We start from the raw sequence: 19,878 nt of genomic DNA, 5'->3' as shown, positions 1-19,878 counted from the left end.
AACAAATTTCACTAAAAAATAAATATAAAAAATAATGTTAAAATATGTGTATTGGTAACCATGTCAATGTCCTAAACGATAAATAAGAGAGAATGGAGGTAATATGAATGTATTACTCCTTCCTGTCAAAAATAACATACGTCTTAGACAGTGATGGTCCTAAAAAGAACATCTATGAGCATCGATTTCTATTTTTATAGATTTATAAAAGATGAAATTATATTGTTAAGAAAATACATTAATTCCAAGATGAATCATCACATTTAAATTTCATATCAACTACAAGTATTTTCAAAGATATATAGCAAAAAATATTTAAAAAATGTGACTCAATGCAACCCTAACAACAAGTTTTTTGCTGGCGGCGGAGTACCTTTTTGTTTGCCGACTCACTCGTGGGAGCACATATTTACTCTAACAATCTTTTTCCGTGATTTTTCAAACTAACATACAGTTCAAGAAAATCAATGCAAAAACAAAAAGGAAAGAAAAATGTGTGTCGGGAAACCTAATTCCATAACTCCATTGGACTTTTTAAAGTATGATGCATATTTTTGGTATTGCTACTTACTTAGGTCCATATCTATTTTTATACATTTTCTCTTCAACTATTGAGACTTTTTTCTTACTCTAATGCCGATTAACTAACGAACAAAATATTTTCCTTGTTAATGTAGTTGAATCTGATGCTGTAGCAAAGCAGCATCAAATTGCAGTATAGTAACCTCTGAAGATTCCAAGTTATTGTTTCATATGAAGGTTGTGCTTAGGGCCCTTGGCAATAAAACTAAAAAAATGTTATCTTTTCTATGGAATTTGCCAAGCTAAGGCAGAGGCCAGGAAAGAATAGCAACTATAACAAAATAAATTATAAGTCCACTGTTTGTTTCACTAAAAGGCAAGTTCTATCAAATAACCTTTGCCTTTAGTCCTGTCAAGTACTGCCTTTTCGATCACTTTCCCCAGCCCTCCCCTCCCATGGAATGTGCTTTGTGCAATGGTTCATGCCAGGACATGGAATGAACCAAATGATCAGAAAAAGTTTGTAGAATTGGCATGCTTGGTTATGGAATATGAGACATAGAAATCCCAGTGATGTTGCTATCAACCCATGTGATCGCTCCTTTTTGCGAATAAGAATTATTCAAGCATGGTGGACGTACTGAAACTAGTGGTGTCAAAATGTCGACATAGATACACAAGTTTTTTGTTTTCTTGTTAAGTAGGTCCCTCAAATTAGTTCTTTAACTAGTTCCAGAATCCTGACATTTAATCAGTGCAAGTGTACTTAAATTACATAATGGCAAAACTGTTGCATTATTCCTCTTTCCTTTTGTTTGAACTTAAAAAACAAATGTTAATTCTTTAACCATTTCTCCTAGCTACTTTAACCACTGCTATCACATCCAATACAACACAATGAGAATATATGTGGGGTTGAGTTGTTTCAAATGGCCAGGAATCATGCGCCATCAATTTTTCTTTCCATTGAAAACATCTTTTCGATGAAATTGTTCAGCCTACACTTTTCGCAATCCGATTTGCCCACGCATCCGGCGACACACTTTGTCCTACAAAGTGCATTGGAGCAACAACATCAACACTGTAATTAAACTACACCATGAGCAGTTCAAAAGATACCCTCCATTATATTTCCTGCGAAGTACATATATCTGAGTATAAATCAAGTCTAACATTATCCCTCACCTATATAGCTAGGACCATATGCGTGAGGGGGTGAAATTGTGTGTGTGTGAGAGAGAAGGGAATATATAGTATGACTTGTTCCTATTGTGACACACTACTACATGATCGGTAATAATAAACTATTACTGCTGGTTCATAACCTCAACTAACACATAAAAAGTCGAGCCATCAAGAACCGACAGTGATAGTGGTTATCACTTAGTGATTATCATTGTTGGTTCTCGTTACGAACCGGTAGTGATAAGTTGATTATCATTGTCGGCTCTTTTTCCGAATTAGCAGTAATGTATTAGTGCTGGTTCGTAATAAGAACTGACCGTGATAAGAAAATATCACTACCGGTTCATAAGCTCAACCAACACATAAAAAGCCATTCCATCGAGAACCGATAGTGATAGCCCTGCTAGTACAACTTCCATGCACTAACGGTACAACTTCTCCCTAAAGTTTATAAATTAACATCCCCTACGGTCACTCCTACTCTCTCTCTCTCTCTCTCTCTCTCTCTCTCTCTCTTGAACAAGAACGGCCTCCGCCCTCTCTCTCCACCGTCGCCGCTGCCACTGTGACCTCCTTCGCCATGGAAATTCCCTCACCACCACCATCTCTGGCCACTCCACCCACCCCTGTGCCTTCATCCGACAATGAAGAGGTATCTCTAATGTCGGAGAGTTCGGATGAGGCGTAGTCCAACTCCGGACCGGTAGGGTCCTCGTCCACCGACGAAGTCTGGGAATACTTCATTGATGAACCGGCACCGAAAAGGCACTAGCAAATGGAGGAGGAGAAGGAAGAAGAGGACATCGAGGAGTCAAGCAACAACGATGACGGTGGCCTCGATGACTACTTCATCATTGATGATTCAAACTGGTGGTAGGCGTAGGCACGTGACAATTGGTTCTTTTGTGACGGTGATCCAAATTGAAGTTTTAGGGTTCCTTTTGCATGCGGGTGGCCGTATGTTTCTTCTATTTGTACAGTGACTGCTATCTAGGGTTTAGTAATTAATGTGATGAAGAACAGTGATGTTGGCTTAGTAATGTAACGTTTAATTAATTATGGCATACCGGTTTCAGTTCTGATTTTTTTTGTCAGGATTGTGTATAACTGCTGGTTGGAGCCACAAACCGACAGTGATAAGAGATATCAATCGGTGGTTTGGAGCCAAGAACTGGCAGTGATACTACTATCACTGTCGGTTAGAACCACGAACTGACAGTCATAGTGAGTATCAGTGCCAGTTGCTGAGTTGGCAGTAATGATTATCACTATCGGTTCAAAAACCAGCAATAAAGTAGTTTTTGAACCAGCGGTGATGAGAGGTTCTGTAGTAGCAATAGGTAGGTACTCAAGTGTGGGTTAATTGTGGTTCACCTTTAATTAGTTTCAAATCCTACATTCCTCTCAAATAGCTCCTTGTTTGATGTCGATGTGTAGGAATCCAAATGCTAATACTAAAAAACTATAGCTGTTTGAGTCAAAACTACTGTCCAAATGAAATACCAATGGAAGAAGCCTTTGATGCATGAGGAGGCACCTCATTCCAAAGGCATTTGATTCCCCCACCCAAGAGTTGACCTCCGAATATAATTTCTTGCACTCTCCCTCCCTCTATCTCTGTCCCTGTCTCTCTCTCATTCAGATAGTGGGATCTCGCTTTCCTCTTGCTACCCCTTTTCCCCAAGTCATAAGGCCAATAGTGGACTTCTTGATGCAGAGGCTTCTCTCAAGAATTTCTTGTGAAGATGACACTCTCATGAGACCATGGTCATGCACAACATAGCCATCTATAACTCTCGCTGTCTCTCTCTCTCTAGGCCCACTTACAAGTGAGTGCATGCACAAGAGGGAGGGTGCTATAACTATCATGCACCACCTCTCTCTTCTCCCCCCTCCCCCCTCCCCTCTCTATACTCTCATGACACATGATTACATGAGGGCATATAAGACATGAAGGTGTTCAAGGGAAAGATTTGGGCAGCCATAGGGTCGATCATGGACCACGCGGGCACGGCATCCACCAAGGCCTCCTCGGCGGCCGTCCCGGACCGGGCGCTACTCGCTGACATCGAGGCGGCCATCGAGCGGTGCACCGGCAGCGGCGGCAGGGGCAACGACGACCGGCACGTCCACGAGATCCTCTTCCTCGTCTCCAACGCGCCGGGCGCGATCACCTTCCTCTCCCGCCGCATCACGGCGCGCCTCGAGGCCGCGCGCGCCCCGGCCGCCGCGCTCCGGTCGCTGCTCCTCGTCCACCGCCTCCTGCGCGCCGGCGATCGCTACTTCGAGCAGGACCTCCGCGGCCTCTGGGCGTCCCGCGACCTCCGCGTTGACGCGCCACAGTGCAGCTGCTCACCCTTCGCCGCCGGCGTCGACTACGTCAGCGCCGGCGCCGCTGCCGCCACGGGCGCCTTCACCTTCGTCCAGGGCTACTCGGCCTACCTCGAGGAGCGCATGCAGTGGGTGATCAACCAGGCCGGCAACCTGGAGCCCGCGCGGCCGCCGCCGCCTCACCACGACGGCAAGCTCCAGCCCCTTCCCTCCTCCTCCCACGACGCCGACGCCGAGACACTCCTTTTCAAGCTCTCCATGTGCCAAAGGCTGCTCGACCTCGCCATCCAGCTAATGCCGGACAACAACACGAGCACCAGCGCCGCCGCCCGGTCGGCCTTCGGCATTGTGCTCCGGGAGAGCTTCAAGGTCTACGACGCGTTCACGGAAGGTCTCGACGCGATGCTGCTGCGATCGAGGAGCCTCGCTGGACTAAGCAAGCCCCTGAGGGTCTCGGCTCACGAAATACTGAGGAAGGCGTGCACGCAGACGCCGGAGCTCAAGGAGTTCTACCAGAAGTGCAAGAGGAGCAACGCGAGCAAGAGCCTCGAGTACCCTCTAGTCAGGGTCGTCACGCCGGCGCAGGCCTCGACGATGGAGCCCGTGCAGCTGAACCGCGAAGAAGACGGCCTGGAGGAAGCTGAGGCGGAGGCAGGCGACGACGGTGGTGGCGCGCCGTTTGCGCGCAAGATGGAGACGACGGTCAGCACGGTGTGGGTCGAGTTCGACGACGAGACGACCAGCAGATAGATGATGCTCACTCTTTGAAAGCCGTGCAGCCAAGCTAGCTAGCTCGTAGTTCTTTGCAACTTCCAAGTGTGTTAATTTTGGGTGCTCCGGATTGGACGGTCTCCTCTCTTCTCGATCAATCTTCTTGTGTGCAAGGTTAATTATTTATTTTGAAGGATTTGTGTCTTATTTGTTTCTCCTTTATTTTGCCCAGTTGATTTTGGGCTTATTTCCCTTTTGGTGTCTGATCTTTTTGTTAGCTAATTATCCCTTCCATGTAGCTTGTTTTTGAGATCTGGTGATCATACATTTTTTTCTTCTCTCTTTTTTCGGGTCTTGCACAGTTAAATGGTGTAACAAAGAGCATATTATACATACTTCAATCAATTCTCATGCTTGGCAGGAAGCAGGGAAATTTTTTGCGACAATTGCAAAGAAACCACTCTAGTGTTATTGCAAGTTTGCCACTAGAAAATCGCAAAAAAGTCATTAAAACTGTCATTTGAATGATATCCTTGCAAAAAATAAAAAATTAGGTATGTATTTGCAAATGTCCAAAAAATTTTGCCTGGTAAATTCAATATATCCGGTTTATCGGGTCTACCAATGGACCCTGGTAGAAAAAAATTACCATATTTACCGGTATTTTGTTTGAATTTATGTAAATTTGTTTGAATCTTGTCTGGTATATCTGATATATCAGATAAATCATGTTTGTCGGTGACCTTCGATAAATCTTATTTGTTGGTAAAAAAAACCCAGGTAGGAAGTAATGTTTGAGGTGAATATCACTACAAGATAACCCACAAGGGAAAATGGTACTGCTGTTTTGAGAAATCATTTTTGCAAGCTGCATGTCCGCTAAGAAAAAATATTCAGTTCAAAAACAGCAGTGCCACTTCTAAATATACCTTTTAATGGTAGTACTACCGCTTGGAATGATTGGTCCAATTGGAATTAATCTTATTTTATATTTGTAATCATCTCAAACTTGGTTTAAGTTATTTGGATCCTTTGCATAGCCTTGCCCAACAAAGCGAGGAGCAAAGGTTCTTCTAGTTCAACCTAGCCCACTAGCACGCCTAAGTGAACTTGGCAAATAAATCAATCATGACCATATCAATGTACGTGTAAAACAGATCACGACCATATCAATGTATAGAACTAAAAAAGCTACTATATAAATTAATAAAAAGGGGAACATATATGGCCCACATTATAGGCTGAGAGAATACTCAAACATTATGTAGTACCAAACGTTGATACTTTTGATTTGTTATGCATGGCTACTTGAAATTCCGGCTCTCAAACTTAAGGTGCTAATTTCAAACTCTACTAAGAAACAGCTTAAAGTTCGCAACTAGTTTGGAGTGATGTGTACAGTTTTGTGCTGTTAAGAGTGATTTGGCTTGTATTCCGCGTGGAATATGCTTTCGTGGAGGCTGATTTCTATTGGCTGTTCTGGTCGGCACTTCTCGCGAAGGGATGCAGCCGAACAACGAGTACACTTTTGTTCTGCCTCTCTTTCTTTACATCATATCTACATTGGACATAGGAAAATGGCATGTCTTTACATCACGTTTGACTTGGAGATGAGTTGCCAGCGGTCAATTAGTTTTATTCTTTTGAGATAACCTGAGGACTGAGGTGAATTCTGTGTTTGCTTTGCATGGCAGCATTATCCCCTAGACGGATCCATGAGTGCGAGAACAACTTGTTCGGCTGCCTTGTCAGGCACTCGGGCTAGGGCCATGGCCATGCCGTGCAAAATTTCACTCCGGCCCGTGCCCGTGCCGTGCCTTTACGACGTCCATCAGCGGAGCCGAATCCCTTGTTCTTGCTTCCAGAAAGGCGATATGGATGGAGTAGCCAGTAGCGTGGTCTACCCGCCAATCAACTTTTCCTATGTTCTGCATGCTGCTTTTCTTGACAAACGGTCGATGCATGTTAACAAAATTAAAACACAAATGGTTGCGGACTGGTAGTAGAGATGCCGGGAGTTGACTTCTGTTATCCAAAAATATGGTTGTCGGCTCATGCACGATCTCATGTGTAACTCATTTGTGATGCTTCCCATGGTTAGGCATGTCAGCGACCACTATAAATCTCGAGATATATGAATCTATATATGAGTAGTGGATACTCACAGATGTATACACGAGTTCATCACCCGCGATCGCCAGGATGCCGCCGCCGCCTAATAATTGTTCTTCTCTAAGTCCCCCTTCTCTAAAAGTGCTCCCTCCCTTTTCTTACCGCGCTCCTAATTACAATGTTGTGTGAGCCACTCACACCACCCAGTTACTGCCCATATACTTCGGAAGGACCTAACAGCACGTAGGCCATGGCCCATCTCTCTCTTGTCGATATCGCCATAGTCCATCACAGGTTCATCCACAGCTTCACGCCGAGCCGCTGTCTTCTGCCTAACGCTCTTCTATACCTCAACGCTGACATCCTCCCCTCCTTGTGAGTTGGATTGTCCCCAAGCTGGTGCATTTGGGTAACGGCGACGCTGGTCCTCCATATTCTCCCACGTAGCCATGGACGGTGGCCACTCTGGCAACTTTACCATAACTTGGGGAACCACTCACCCTGCAATCAAACACCATCGCTGATCAAGAAACATAGAAGGAACAAAGAATCATCCGGTAGAGATGGACTGACTTGAGTAGTAGGACCAATGGCACGCTTCAATTGAGAAACATGGAAATTTGGGTGAACTGAACTAGAAGTTGATAACTCCAATTTGTAAGCCACTTTGTTCACTTGTTGGATGATCTGATAGGGTCCGAAGTAACAAAATGACAGTTTGTAGTTGGCACCGTGAGCAACCGATGATTGAACATATGGCTAAAGCTTCAGGTAGACATAATCACGAACTGCAAAGTGGCACTCAGTTCTCTTTTGGTCTGCTTGAATCTTCATTCTGTGCTAAGCACGCTGAAGATGTTATCGGACTACTTGAGTCCTCAGCTATCTTTTAGAAAGCCATTCCTTCAATCTGGTATTGCGCAAGCCTTGGTGACATCATAACCAAAATGTTTGGGTGGATGACCATAAAGGGCTTCAAAAGGGGATTAGCCTTGTGCAGTATGGTAACTTGAATTATACCAAAATTAAGCTAATGAAAGCCACTTACTACATTTTGTCGGACAAGTATGGACAAAGCATCGCAAATAAGTTTCAAAGCATTGATTGACACGCTCTATTTGACCATCCGATTGAGGGCGATATGCACTACTCATACGCAGCTGTGTTCATGTCAGTCTAAACAATTATTGCCAAAAGAGACTAGTGAACAATCTATCTCTATCAGAAATAATGGACAGTGACATGCCATGTAGCTTAAAAGTGTGGTCCATGTAAGTTGATGCTATTTCAGTGCTGTGAGTGGGTGTGCGAGAGAAATAAAATGAGCATATTCTGAGAATTTATCTATCACCACTAAGATACAATTGAATTGACCAGATTTTGGAAGGCCCTCAATGAAATCCAAGCATGAGCTGAAATTGGTAATGGTTGCAAGAGGCTTGTATATTTGCTTCTCTCTAGTTTGGCTTATTGACATGTTGTGCACTGACTAACAAATTGCTTCACTACCTTCTTGAGTCCAGGCCAAGCAAAGATGCTCTTCACTCTTCTATAAGTAACAGAAAAACCAGAGTGACCACCAATACTGCTAACATGTAAGGCTTCCAACACTTTGTTTTGCAATTGAGAATTATGTCACAACCATATTATACCTTTTGTATCTCATCAGCCCATTATGCAAACTAAATTTTTTCAATGTACGCCTAGAAGAAAGAGTGGTCCTTATCTTCAAGGCAATATGATCAGTTTAATAGCCCAGCAGCACATCTTCTAACCACATTGGTTTGATGGTAGAAACAACAAAGCTATTGAGAACTTGATGATCTTTTGCAAAATTAGGTCTTTTGGATGATGTGTCTACCGCTTGATTTTCTACCCCCTTTTTGTACATGAGTTTGAATTGTAATCCTAACAACTTGGCCAAAGCCTTTTGCTGCCAATGTGTTGTGAGCCTTTGATCATCCAAATGGATTAGACTTCTTTGATCAGTTTTGATTATGAATTCAGCATGGGTTAGATAGAATGTCCAGTTATCTATAGCAAACAAAATAGCAAAACATTATTTTTCATAAGTAGAGAGTCCTCTATTTCTGGGTCGTAAAGATTTACTAATGAAAGCAATGGGTTAACCCTCTTGTTGCAAAATTTCCCTAATTCCCTTCTCACTAGCATATGTTTCTATAACAAAAGTCTTCTTAAAATCAGGTAATGCTAATACAGGAGCTATGTTAAGGCATGTTTTAGTGCCCGGAAGGCCTCCTCAGTTTGTGCTGTCCAAGTGAACATGGTCCCCCTTTTTAATAGATTTGTCAAAGATTTTCTAATGATGCCATAATGTTTGATAAATTTTCAATAATACCTAGACATGCCCAAAAAGCTTCTAACATCCTTATGATTAGTGGGTGTAGGCCATTTCTGGATAGTAATTACCTTGTTTGGATCTATAGAGACTCCCTTCTTGCTGATAACATGTCTTAGAAATTCCAATTGATGCTGAGCAAAGGAGCATTTTGGACAATTTTAAATGAAGTTGATGCTGCTGTAAGAATGATTACTTGTTGCAAATGAGAGATATGCTCCTCCATGGTAGAACTATATACCGATATATCATCAATAAAAACAACTACACATTTTCTCAATAGAGGTGTCAAAACTGAATTCATAATAATTTAAAAAGTAGTAGGTGCACCTGTTAAACCATAAGGTATGACTTTATACTCATAATGTCCATTATGAGTTTGAAATGTTGTCATATATTCTTCTCCTTCTTTAACTTTGATCTAATGGTAACCAGCCTTATGATCTAATTTGCTAAATACAACAGTCCCAGAGAATTCATCAAGTAATTCATCTATCATAGGTAAAGGGTACTTGTTCTTCACTCTGTAAGCATTAAGCCATCTAAAATCCACATAGAAATGCCAGCTACCATCCTTTTTCCTCACAAGAAGAACAGGAGAAGCAAATGGACTAGCAATATGTTGTATAACCCCATTTTTCAGCATTTCAATTACTTGGGCCTCTATTTCATTTTTCTGCTCAGGGTTGTATCTAAAGGGACGCATCCTAAATGGTTGAGCACCAGGTAATAAAGGAATGCTATGATCTAAGCTTCTTTTTGGAGGAAGATCTTGTGGCTCCTTGAATAAATCAGCAAACTGTTACAAGAGTGCTTGCACTGCTGAGGGAATTGCCTACTCTGAATGGGTTTCTTCCACTGCATATAATTCCAATAATTGCAAGAGAGAATCTTGCTAGACACAAGCCTCCAATTGTTCCAAGGATATCAAGGTAAAACTAGTAACAACAAGTATAATTCCTTGAAGAGTAATAACTGATTTCTTATAAGGGAAAGACATAGGTTTATGCATGCAATCCACTTTCATAGGGCTACGTTGCTCTAACTAATTCATGCCTAGCATCACATCATAACATCCTAATTGCAGTATTTTAAATTTGGAGAAAAATGTATGTCCTTGACAAAGCTAACTACAAGCATGCATTTCTTGGTACATAGCAGTATACCTCCATTAGCCACTCTTGCTTTCACGAGTTGAGCTAGGGTGTGCACTGCTTGTACTTTGTCTAACAAATGAGAGCTCATAAATATAGAGGAGCTACCAGAATCAATTAACATCAAGTCTTGTATATTTCCTATATAACCATGTAACCTACAGTGTTACAGGATTCAATACCTGTCATAGCTTGCTTTGAGATGGACGTCAAATGTTCTCCTTGTTCTTAACATTTCTCCCATTCTCTACCTTCACCAGGAAAATCTTTTTCATCAATTTCATATAGCAGTGCCCACATCTCTTCCACCACATGCAGTGGACTGCTAAGGAATATTTGTGGGTATGACTCCATTTTCCCCACATGTGTAACATAACCCCTTTGATCTTCTTTAGTTTCTTAGAGCAGATAAATGATCTTCGGTCTTTTTGATGCACCCACTATTAGGTACTGATTTTTTTCTTGTCTTCAGAGACTGCACTGATCCCAGATCACCCATTACTTGGTGGTGGTGGTGGCAGTGGGAAGGAGGGTCTGAAGGATGCGGGAGCCGTATAACTCTGAACAGGTTTGGACTAATGTTCAGCATTATTTCCCTTCTTCCCCGACCTCCTAGTGGAATGCTTGATGATCTCTTCTTGCAATAAAGCCAGAGAACTCACGGTATCCAAATCAAATGGTCTTTGAATCAAAATAACTAAGCTAATATCTTCCTTAAGGCCATCAATGAATCTGGTAGTGAGGATAGTAGCATTCAAGGTTGCATCATAAGCCATCAATTGATGAACTAAACTATCAAATTGCTCAATATACTCTCCTATTGTGCCCACTCGATTAATATGGAAAACTGGTGAATGAGCTAGTGACATTGATCCCTACCAAAAGTGAGAACACAAAGATGCACACAACTCCTCCCAATGCATATGACGCACACGGTGTTCTACTAACTGCAACCAAAAAGTGGTTGGGCCTTCAAAGTGCATAACATCCAATTGCACCCACATTTCCATAGGGATCCTATACACTTTGAAGAAAGTCTCACAATGTTTGTTCCACATTCTAGGATTAGCACCATCGAATTTGGGGAAATTGAGGTGGGAAACCTGCTCCCAATCCCCAAGCCACACTGGACAAATTGCAAGTAGAGAAACTAGAACCCATGGTGTTGTGGTCAAAAGGTGACACGCCTGTGATCGGAGGAGGGAATAGGGTGGTCACCACCCCCTCCCCAGTCCTCCAATGAGCGTGAAATTGGCGGTGGCCATCGGGCCTAGGTGCCTCCTCGAAGGAAGAAGACCCCATATGAGCAGGATCTAACACCTCAAAGTTTCGCTTCTCTAAAGGTACGCTCGATGAATTAGACATAAATTCATCGATATTGACCCTCAACTCTGCCACTGACTGCTGCAGATGAGTGACCTTATACTCCATGCCCGGTCGCCAGGCATCCGCTGCTACTAGTGAGGTGGTGATTTGCTGCATCACCCCTTGCATGTCACTCATGACCTGACTCATCTGATCCATCCTTGAACTATACTTCTCATCTAGCATTGTCGTCGTCGCACTGCCCAAATCTTGTGCCCTTGCCAGAGCCATGGCTTGCAAGCACGACTGAAGTCGAGTCCGATTATCGTGTGGTGGATCTAGAGTTGGCTCTAATACCAAGATGTTAGTAACCACTACAAATCTCGGGATATATGTATCTATATATGAGTTGTGGATAGTCATAGATGTATATAGGAGTTCATCACAGGCAATCGCCGGGATGCCCGCCGCTGCCTAATAATTGTTCTTCTTCTCCAAGTCCCTCTTCTCTAACAGTGCTCCCTCCCTTTCTTATCGTGCTCCCGATTACAATGCTGTGTGGGCCACTCACACCACCCAGTTACTGCCCATATACTTTGGGTTTGGCCGGATGGCATGCAAGATACAACCCATCTCTCTCTTCTCAATATCGCCACATTCCATCACAGGTTCATCCACAGCTTCGTGTTGAGCCATCATATTCTGCCTGACACTCTTCTGTACCTCGACACTGACAAGGCATGCCATGACCGTTCATCTTGGAGGGTGTCTCCTACTCTCCTCTACATGTTCCATGTAGAGGATGTATAGAGTAGGCCAGGTCAAGGAGGTGGGCAGTGTGCAAGAGGGAAGGTGATAAGGAGGAGGAGCGAGCAACCACTGCAGAGGAGAACACACGCAACACAGCCAACCAGGAACAAAAATCCTAGCCAGCAAAGCATGGCCGATCAGAGGCAACTAGAACAAGAAGTAGAGTGTGACAAATTAAAATGAAAAAAAAATCCTTAGGAAGGAGGATGGCGGTGGGGTCATAGTGCCAGTATGGACGCCCATGATGGGGATGCAGTCCCTCATGCCTCCTCTCCCTCGACATCTTCCCCATCCACCTACTCTTGCTTTTGGGAGGGGTTTATGGCTCGAGCCCTATCACCGTTAGCCGCCGGCAACTACGCACAAGGCTGACGTCCTCCTCCCTAAGGGCAAATGTGTATTTTGTATGAGTCAAATGGACAGCAGCGGTGAGAAAGAAATGAAAAATTAGAAGCAATGACAAATAAAGAAGTTTATTTCATAGGATGATATAGAGGGAATTACCTTTATCTTCTAATGTCAAATAAGAAATTTTCTGAATGCCGTCTCAAGCATTACACTGCACACCTTCCTGCAAGCAATAGGCCCAGGGGAAGGGTCTAATCGCTCACATCCCGTACACCCTGCTAGATATAACATATCTAGTATCTACACATCTCCATATGAGAAACCAAGTTGAAATTTGCCTTGGTTTATATGTGATGAGTGATTGACAAGGTTGTGGATTTGGTTTGTTAATTTGCGGGATTGCATAAGCATGTTTATGTACTGCAATTATGCTTGACTAACCAAAGTTGCAGAGAGAAATCAAGTTGGCATGTTTGTCTCTGATTCCAAGCACGTCGGATGATCCGATGCTTGGGTTTTTGTACACGCCAGAAGGTCTGATGTTTAGATGAGGTTCACGTCGGACCTTTTCAACTTAGAAGCAAAAATTGAAATACATGCCAGATGGTCTAATGAAGTGCAACAATACGCACTAGAGCATTTCTTACAGAGAGATTGCAAGTCAGCTCTGGTGGGTATAAACGCGCTGGATGGTCCAGTGACGGAGAGCAATGCACGCTGAACTATTGGTTGCAGGAAGGTTGCAGAACAGTGGTCCGGTGAAGGTGAAACTCGCCGGATGGTCTGACGATGGGATGAAGTGCACGCCAAAGAATTTCTTGCGGAGAGGTTTCAAGATGGCCGGTATGCTGGATTGAACACGCCGGATGATCCGACGTTGAGGAGGTGACAACATCGAAACATCCGATATTCATGTTTTCTCTGAGATGTACTTTGAACTGAGAATTTTGTTTTTGGAGCTAACTGGAGATGGAATTGGGATATGTATTTGCTTGTCTAAGGTTGTATAGATGATGGATACAGCTTGGCGGCAGACTGCAGGATGATCCGGGCCAAGCGGGGTGTTTGGTGCTGGACGATCAAGGAGGCCGGATGGAGTCAGGTGTGATCCTAGTTGTGCACGTGGAGGTCAAGCAATTTATGAGAAGATGGATGAAGAAGGCATGTTAACAAAGTCAAGCGAAGGAGATACCGGTGCAAGTGACAAGGCGGCTTGAGAGATCAGGAGCGGGAGAGAATTACCGGTGGTCAAGATTGCAAGATAGAGTACACGCATCGACATTGGGATGCTTTCTTAGGGTTAGAGTAAGCAACAGTGAGTCACGCTTTGAGAAGCGTGTAAGGTAGTTTTGCGGTTTAGCCTAAAAACTGTGGAAGGATGGAGTGTACGTGGTATCATCGTGAAGCTTGCGTCAAAGCAAAGCTAAGTAATGAAGGCATCACGACCGTTCGATGGATGGAGCGAAAAATAGACTAAAATACCCCGGTGGTAGCTAAGAGACTATTGAAAGAGAGGGGTATTTTAGGAACAAAGAAGCTTAAAGGCTAAGCTATCTTCCTAAGCCTATTAATAGAGAGGTAGAACTATAGGGAGAGGATGAGCCAACAATTTGAGCCTTGATAGATAGGTTTTAGAGGAGAGAAAATGAGAGCATAGTCTTTGTAATAGGAGAGAGCTTTTTGTGAGAAAACATCTTGTAATCTGTCGAAAAGAGGGTTGTCCTCCGTAAGAAATGAAGAGATTGTTTCTTCTAATGCTTGTGTTCATCTACTTTTAGTCTCTTTCTATTGGCTCCTTTGCTTTGCTACGAGTTTTCTTCTTTTTGGTTGTGATTTTCGTTTTTGGTTGAAGGCTGAAATTTTCTCACCTTGAGAAGTTATTTTTCTTGTTGCTAGAGGCATAAAATTCACATATGAATATATACAAGTGGGTCTTGAATTCCCTTGCACCTAAATCATCAACTTGGAGAGTTTCTTCTTCCGATGCTCTCTTATTTGGTTCTAAGCTTTTCTTCCGTCGAAGTTACTATCTTTTATAGTGATGACGCATGGGATGAGTGCAAATGGAACCTAGTGTTCATCTACACCCATGAGCGCCATGTTCTTTCTCAAAAACTTCCATAGCAACTAAGCCTCTCTCCGTTTAGTTTCCGCTTGACTTTTGAGGTGCATGGGGTGATCTAAATAGGAAAAGACCATCAATTTCGAAAGAAATTTGTGATACGCCTATTCACCCCCCCTCTAGTCACCATGCTCGGTCTTACAATTGGTATCAGAGTTGGTTTGATCACTTGTTGACCTTAATCGGCTTTGTGATCTGTAGGGAACATGGAGAGACATGGGAAGATTCCGCTCTTTGAAGGTTGTGATTTCTCGTACTGTAAGGTGCGCATAGAGGTCTATCTCTTAAGCCAAGGAAGTGCAATATGAGAGATTATGGACTCCAATTATGAGATCCATGCTACTTGTACTTCTTAGGCTTAGATTGAACAATATAAAGCCAATAACAAGGCTATGAATTTATGGTTCACCAACCTAAGTTGGAATGAGTTTGATAGGGTTCAACACTTTCATACTGCTCGAGAGATCTGGTTGACTCTGAGTGTCTTTCATGAGGGCACTAATCAGATTAAGGTTAGACGCCAAATCACATATAATCAAAAATATCAAATGTTTGTGCAATGACTCGGAATTGTTAGTAATCTTAGATCCACTGGTGTTTTGCCCTACTCTAATCATGAGAGGCCGATCAAGCATCTCTATGCTCTTGATCGTGGCATATGGGAAGTGCAGATCTCGAGCATTGAAGAGTCATCCAGTTATGACACACTGATTTGTGATGAACTCTTCAGCAAGCTTAAATCCACCGAGATAGCCAAGGCAGCTAGAATAGGCTTAGGAGACTCCTTGTCTCAGAACATGGCATTGGTTTCAGGACCTAGTGATAGTAGTCCTGCTGGAGTTGGCTTTTCTTATCTAACCCTTTACCCAATGACTTTTCTTTGTCTTCCTTGGTTTTTATCACAGAGGAGCAGGTGAACACAATTGATGATGAGGATCTTGCTTTGATCATGAAAAAGTTCACCTGTTTCTACAACAACAGAAGAGATCGTAGAAAAGGTGGCTCTCGGGCTTGTTATGAGTGTGGTGACACCACTCATTTCAAGGCTGATTGCCCAAAGGTCAAGAAGAAGGAAGATCGCGACCACGACCACGATAAGAATAAGAAGAACAAGAAGTCATTCTTCAAGAACTATGACAAGCTGGCCAAGAAGGTGGCCAAGGTAGCTTCTCGAGCTTTCGTGGCGGCGCTCAGTGACGTCGACACTTCCTCAAGCGAGAAGGAGAGCTCGGAGGAGAAGGATCAGTCCATGAAGAGCAAGAGGAAGGACAAGGACTTCACCAGCCTCTGCTTCAAGTTGATACATTAAATGACACTCTCATTAGTAAGAATAGATTGCTTAAGAGAGGGGTAAAGGAACTCAAGTCTAGGCTAGAATGTTCATCTTCTGAGCTTGAGTTGCTTAGGTCTAGGGCCAAGGATGAGGAGTGTGATAGTTACCTTGTGATCATGATTGAGCTTGCCGAGCTTTATACTTTACATGCTCAAGTTGTCAGTTGGCTTGAGACTACCGAGAAGAAGCTCCTTGAGGAGGAGTATAGACCTACTCGCTTAGGCACTTGTAAGAATTACCCTTTGCTCTCAAAGGATGTTGATGTGAAAGTCAAGCGCATAAAGAAGCTAGAGTCTAGATTAGAGACTGCTGAGAGTTCTAAGGATGTGCAACTAAACTATTCCACCTGCATCATCCTTAAGGACAATCTTAGCTAGATTAGAGGGCAAGTTGAGAAGCTCATGGCCGAGAATGAGTATCTCCTTTCTCTTGTGGAGAAATACTCAGAAGGCAAGGGCTAGATGAACTTGATTTGGCTAAAACCAAAATATGTGCAGATAAGATGGGTTTGGCTTTGGGGTTGGGTTTTGAGAGGGTAGCTTACAATGGAGATGGTAAGACTATTTTCACCACACCTACAACCCTCGAGGTCAATAAATCCAAGATCAATACCCCACTACAACCCACAAAGAAGAAACCCGCACAACCCAAGAAAGCTCCATAGCCAAAGATGAAAGCCCATGTGAGAGAGCCTAGAGTGACCGGAAGTTGAGTTCTCGAGAGATGTTACCATTGCACCTACTGCCAGAGATAAGGTCACTTTGTTGGGTTTTGATTTCACTGTAAGAGAGATGAGCGGCGTGAGTGGGAGTGGAGTACTCAAGACATGTATCTCTTCTCATTTGGTGTACATGAGCCTTTTTCCCGCTCTCACCCATGAGTTTCTGACGCTCTTTAGTTCTCCTCTAGAGGTATTGCCCGGTGTGGATCTTACTATGATTCATATGATTTTGGTTCATGTGTAAGAGGCTTTGAGTTGCAGCGCTATGGCAGACCACATTTTCCCTATCGTGGCACTTGCCCTCAATGCACTAATATTGATTTACAGGCACATACTTTTACTGTTTCAGGGCGGATGACCTAGTACATGATTCCTAAGAGATTTTTGTCTAACCGCAGTACTAAGTGATCCACCTTTTATTCTTTTCATATGTAGGTGGCAAGTGAAAGCCTCAAGAACAAGTGGCTCATCGACTCCGGTTGTTCGCACCATATGACCGGAGATGCATCATAGTTCTCTAGCCTCACCCCGATGAAGTGACACGAGTAAATCACATTCGAGGATGACAGAAAAGATAGAGGAAGGCCAAATGTATGGTAAGAGTGAGTGAGAGTTTTACTCTCAAGGACGTGGCTTTAGCGGAGCATCTGGGATACAAAATACTTTTTGTATCTCGGCTGCTGGATAAGAACTTGGAAGTGCACTTCAAGCGTAGTGCTTCTTGAGTTCTTGATTCCTCGGACGCTTTGATTTGTCGAATTTCTCGAGTAGGGAGAGTCTTTGGAACTGATTTTTTCGAGTGTTTTGGTTCTTCTCGATACTTGATTGCTCAACCCTCATCTGAGCTTTAGATGTGTCTAGGAGACTAGGGCATATGAGTTTTGATTTGCTTTCTCATTTGAGTGCCCTAGGCTTGATCCGATGATTGCTTAAGCTCAAGTTTGAGAAGAATCTAGTTTGTGCTCCTTGTCGACATGGTAAGATAGTTGCCGCTTCTCATCCACCAGTCAATCTAGTGATGACTGAACGATTCGGGAGAACTTCTCTATATGGACACTGTTGGTCATTCCCGGATTTGTTCGGCGGGTGGGAAATGGTATGTATTAGTCATTGTTGATGACTTCTCTCACTACTCTTAGATCTTCTTTCTTGTGAGTAAGGATGAAGTATTCTTACACTTTCGGGGCTTAGCTTTGAGATTGTTCAACAAACTCCCTGATGCATTGAAAGCTATTTGCAGTGATAATAGCACCAAGTTTAAGAACTATCTCTTTGATGCTTTCTGCCTTGAACATGGCATTGAGCATCAATTTTCTGCCCCGCGTATTCCTCAGTAGAATGGCGTAGTTGAAATGAAGAATTACACTTTGGTTGAGATGGCTACGACGATGCTCAATGAGCATCGGACTTCTAGAAAGTTTTTGGCTAAGGCTATTAGCACCGCTTGTTATATCTCTAATCGGATTTTCTTGCGCGCGATCTTAAATTTGACTTCTTATAAGTCACGCTTGGGAGAAAGCCGAATGTTTCTCACTTGAGATTTTTTGGCTACCGGTGCTTCATCCTAAAGCGTGGAAATCTTGACAAATTCGAGTCGCACTCTTCCGATAGGATTTTCTTGGGGTATTCTCTTCATGATCATTCTTACATGGTTTATAATCTTGACACTAACACCATCATGGAATCATGTGATGTGATTTTTGATGAATCAACCCCGTGTGCTACTTCCGCTTTCGAGTGTGCATGTGACAAAGAGATTGGCAAACGCATCTTCATAGATGATGACCTTATAGCTCTTGGTGATGATGAGAATGATCCACTACTTCCTTCCGTCACACCTGCTTCCGAGCTGGCTCCTGCTTCTTCTACACTGGCAGAGGGTTCTACAGCCTCTACTTCCAGTTTAGCTGCTTTCGAACCTGCACCAGCTACATTTCAGGGGAAGGTGGTCTCACAATGCGAGTCTCCTAGACACATACAGCGGATACATCCCCCTCAATAGATGATCGGCGACCATGGTGAGAGGGTAACAAGATCCAAATTTGCTCACTGTGTTTATTTTACTGATTCTGCATTCGTTGCTTCTTTTGAGCCCTATGATGTTAGACACAATTTTTTTGATTTAAATTGGGTCAATGCCATGCATGAAGAACTAGAAATCTCTGAGAGAAACCAAGTTTGGATCCTTGTAGAGTCACCCCAAATGTTCACACCATAGGCACCAAATAAGTTTTCAAAAACAAATAGGGGAGGATGGATGTGTAGTGAGAAACAATGCTAAACTTGTGGCTCAAGGTTCCACTCAAATAGTGAGGATAGACTTTGGAGAGACCTTTGCACCATAGCTAGACTAGAAGTTTGGATCCTTCTTGCATTTTCAGCGTTCCAAGATTTCAAGCTATACCAAATGGATGTTAAAAGCGTATTCCTAAATGGATTCATAGATATAAAAGTCTATGTCAAACAACCCCTAGTTTTGAGCACCCCAAATACCATCATAGAGGATATAAGCTTCAGAAAGATTTGCATGGGCTTAAGGAGGCATCTAGGGCTTGGTATGATAGATAGGTTTAAGTTCTTGTTAGAGCACGAGTATGTGATGGGGTTGGCCGATAAAACATTGTTCACTTTCAGGCATGGTAATAATTTCCTACATGTTCAGATATACATGAATGATATCATTTTTGTGGCTCTTCCCATGCTCTTGTGGTCAAGTTTGTAGAAACTATGAGTAAGGAATTTGAGATGTCAATGATGGGCGAGCTCAACTTTTTCTTAGACTGTAAACCAAGCAATTCAAGCAAGGTACATTCGTCCATTAGACGAAGTACACTAAGGATTTGCTGAAGAAATTCGACATGAGCG

The 19,878-nt window shown here is 43.1% G+C and overlaps 1 protein-coding gene across 1 annotated transcript; it reads left to right on the top strand.

Moving 5' to 3' along the window:
• Positions 1-3,363: 3,363 nt before the first annotated feature.
• LOC133900663 (putative clathrin assembly protein At1g33340) lies at positions 3,364-4,954 on the top strand. Its single transcript, XM_062341864.1, has one exon. The coding sequence runs from the start codon at positions 3,658-3,660 to the stop codon at positions 4,786-4,788; it is 1,131 nt and encodes a 376-aa protein (XP_062197848.1). The 5' UTR covers positions 3,364-3,657; the 3' UTR covers positions 4,789-4,954.
• The last annotated feature ends 14,924 nt before the right edge of the window (positions 4,955-19,878 follow it).

This window comes from Phragmites australis, chromosome 19, assembly GCF_958298935.1.
Source record: "Phragmites australis chromosome 19, lpPhrAust1.1, whole genome shotgun sequence".
Taxonomy (NCBI): Eukaryota; Viridiplantae; Streptophyta; class Magnoliopsida; order Poales; family Poaceae; genus Phragmites; species Phragmites australis.
The sequence above is the reverse complement of the archived record's forward strand: the minus strand, read 5'-3'. Positions and strand labels throughout refer to the sequence as shown.

Bases quoted from the DNA above. Each gene is read 5' to 3' on its own strand.
- LOC133900663 (XM_062341864.1), top strand. From the start codon at position 3,658: ATGAAGGTGTTCAAGGGAAAGATTTGGGCAGCCATAGGGTCGATCATG.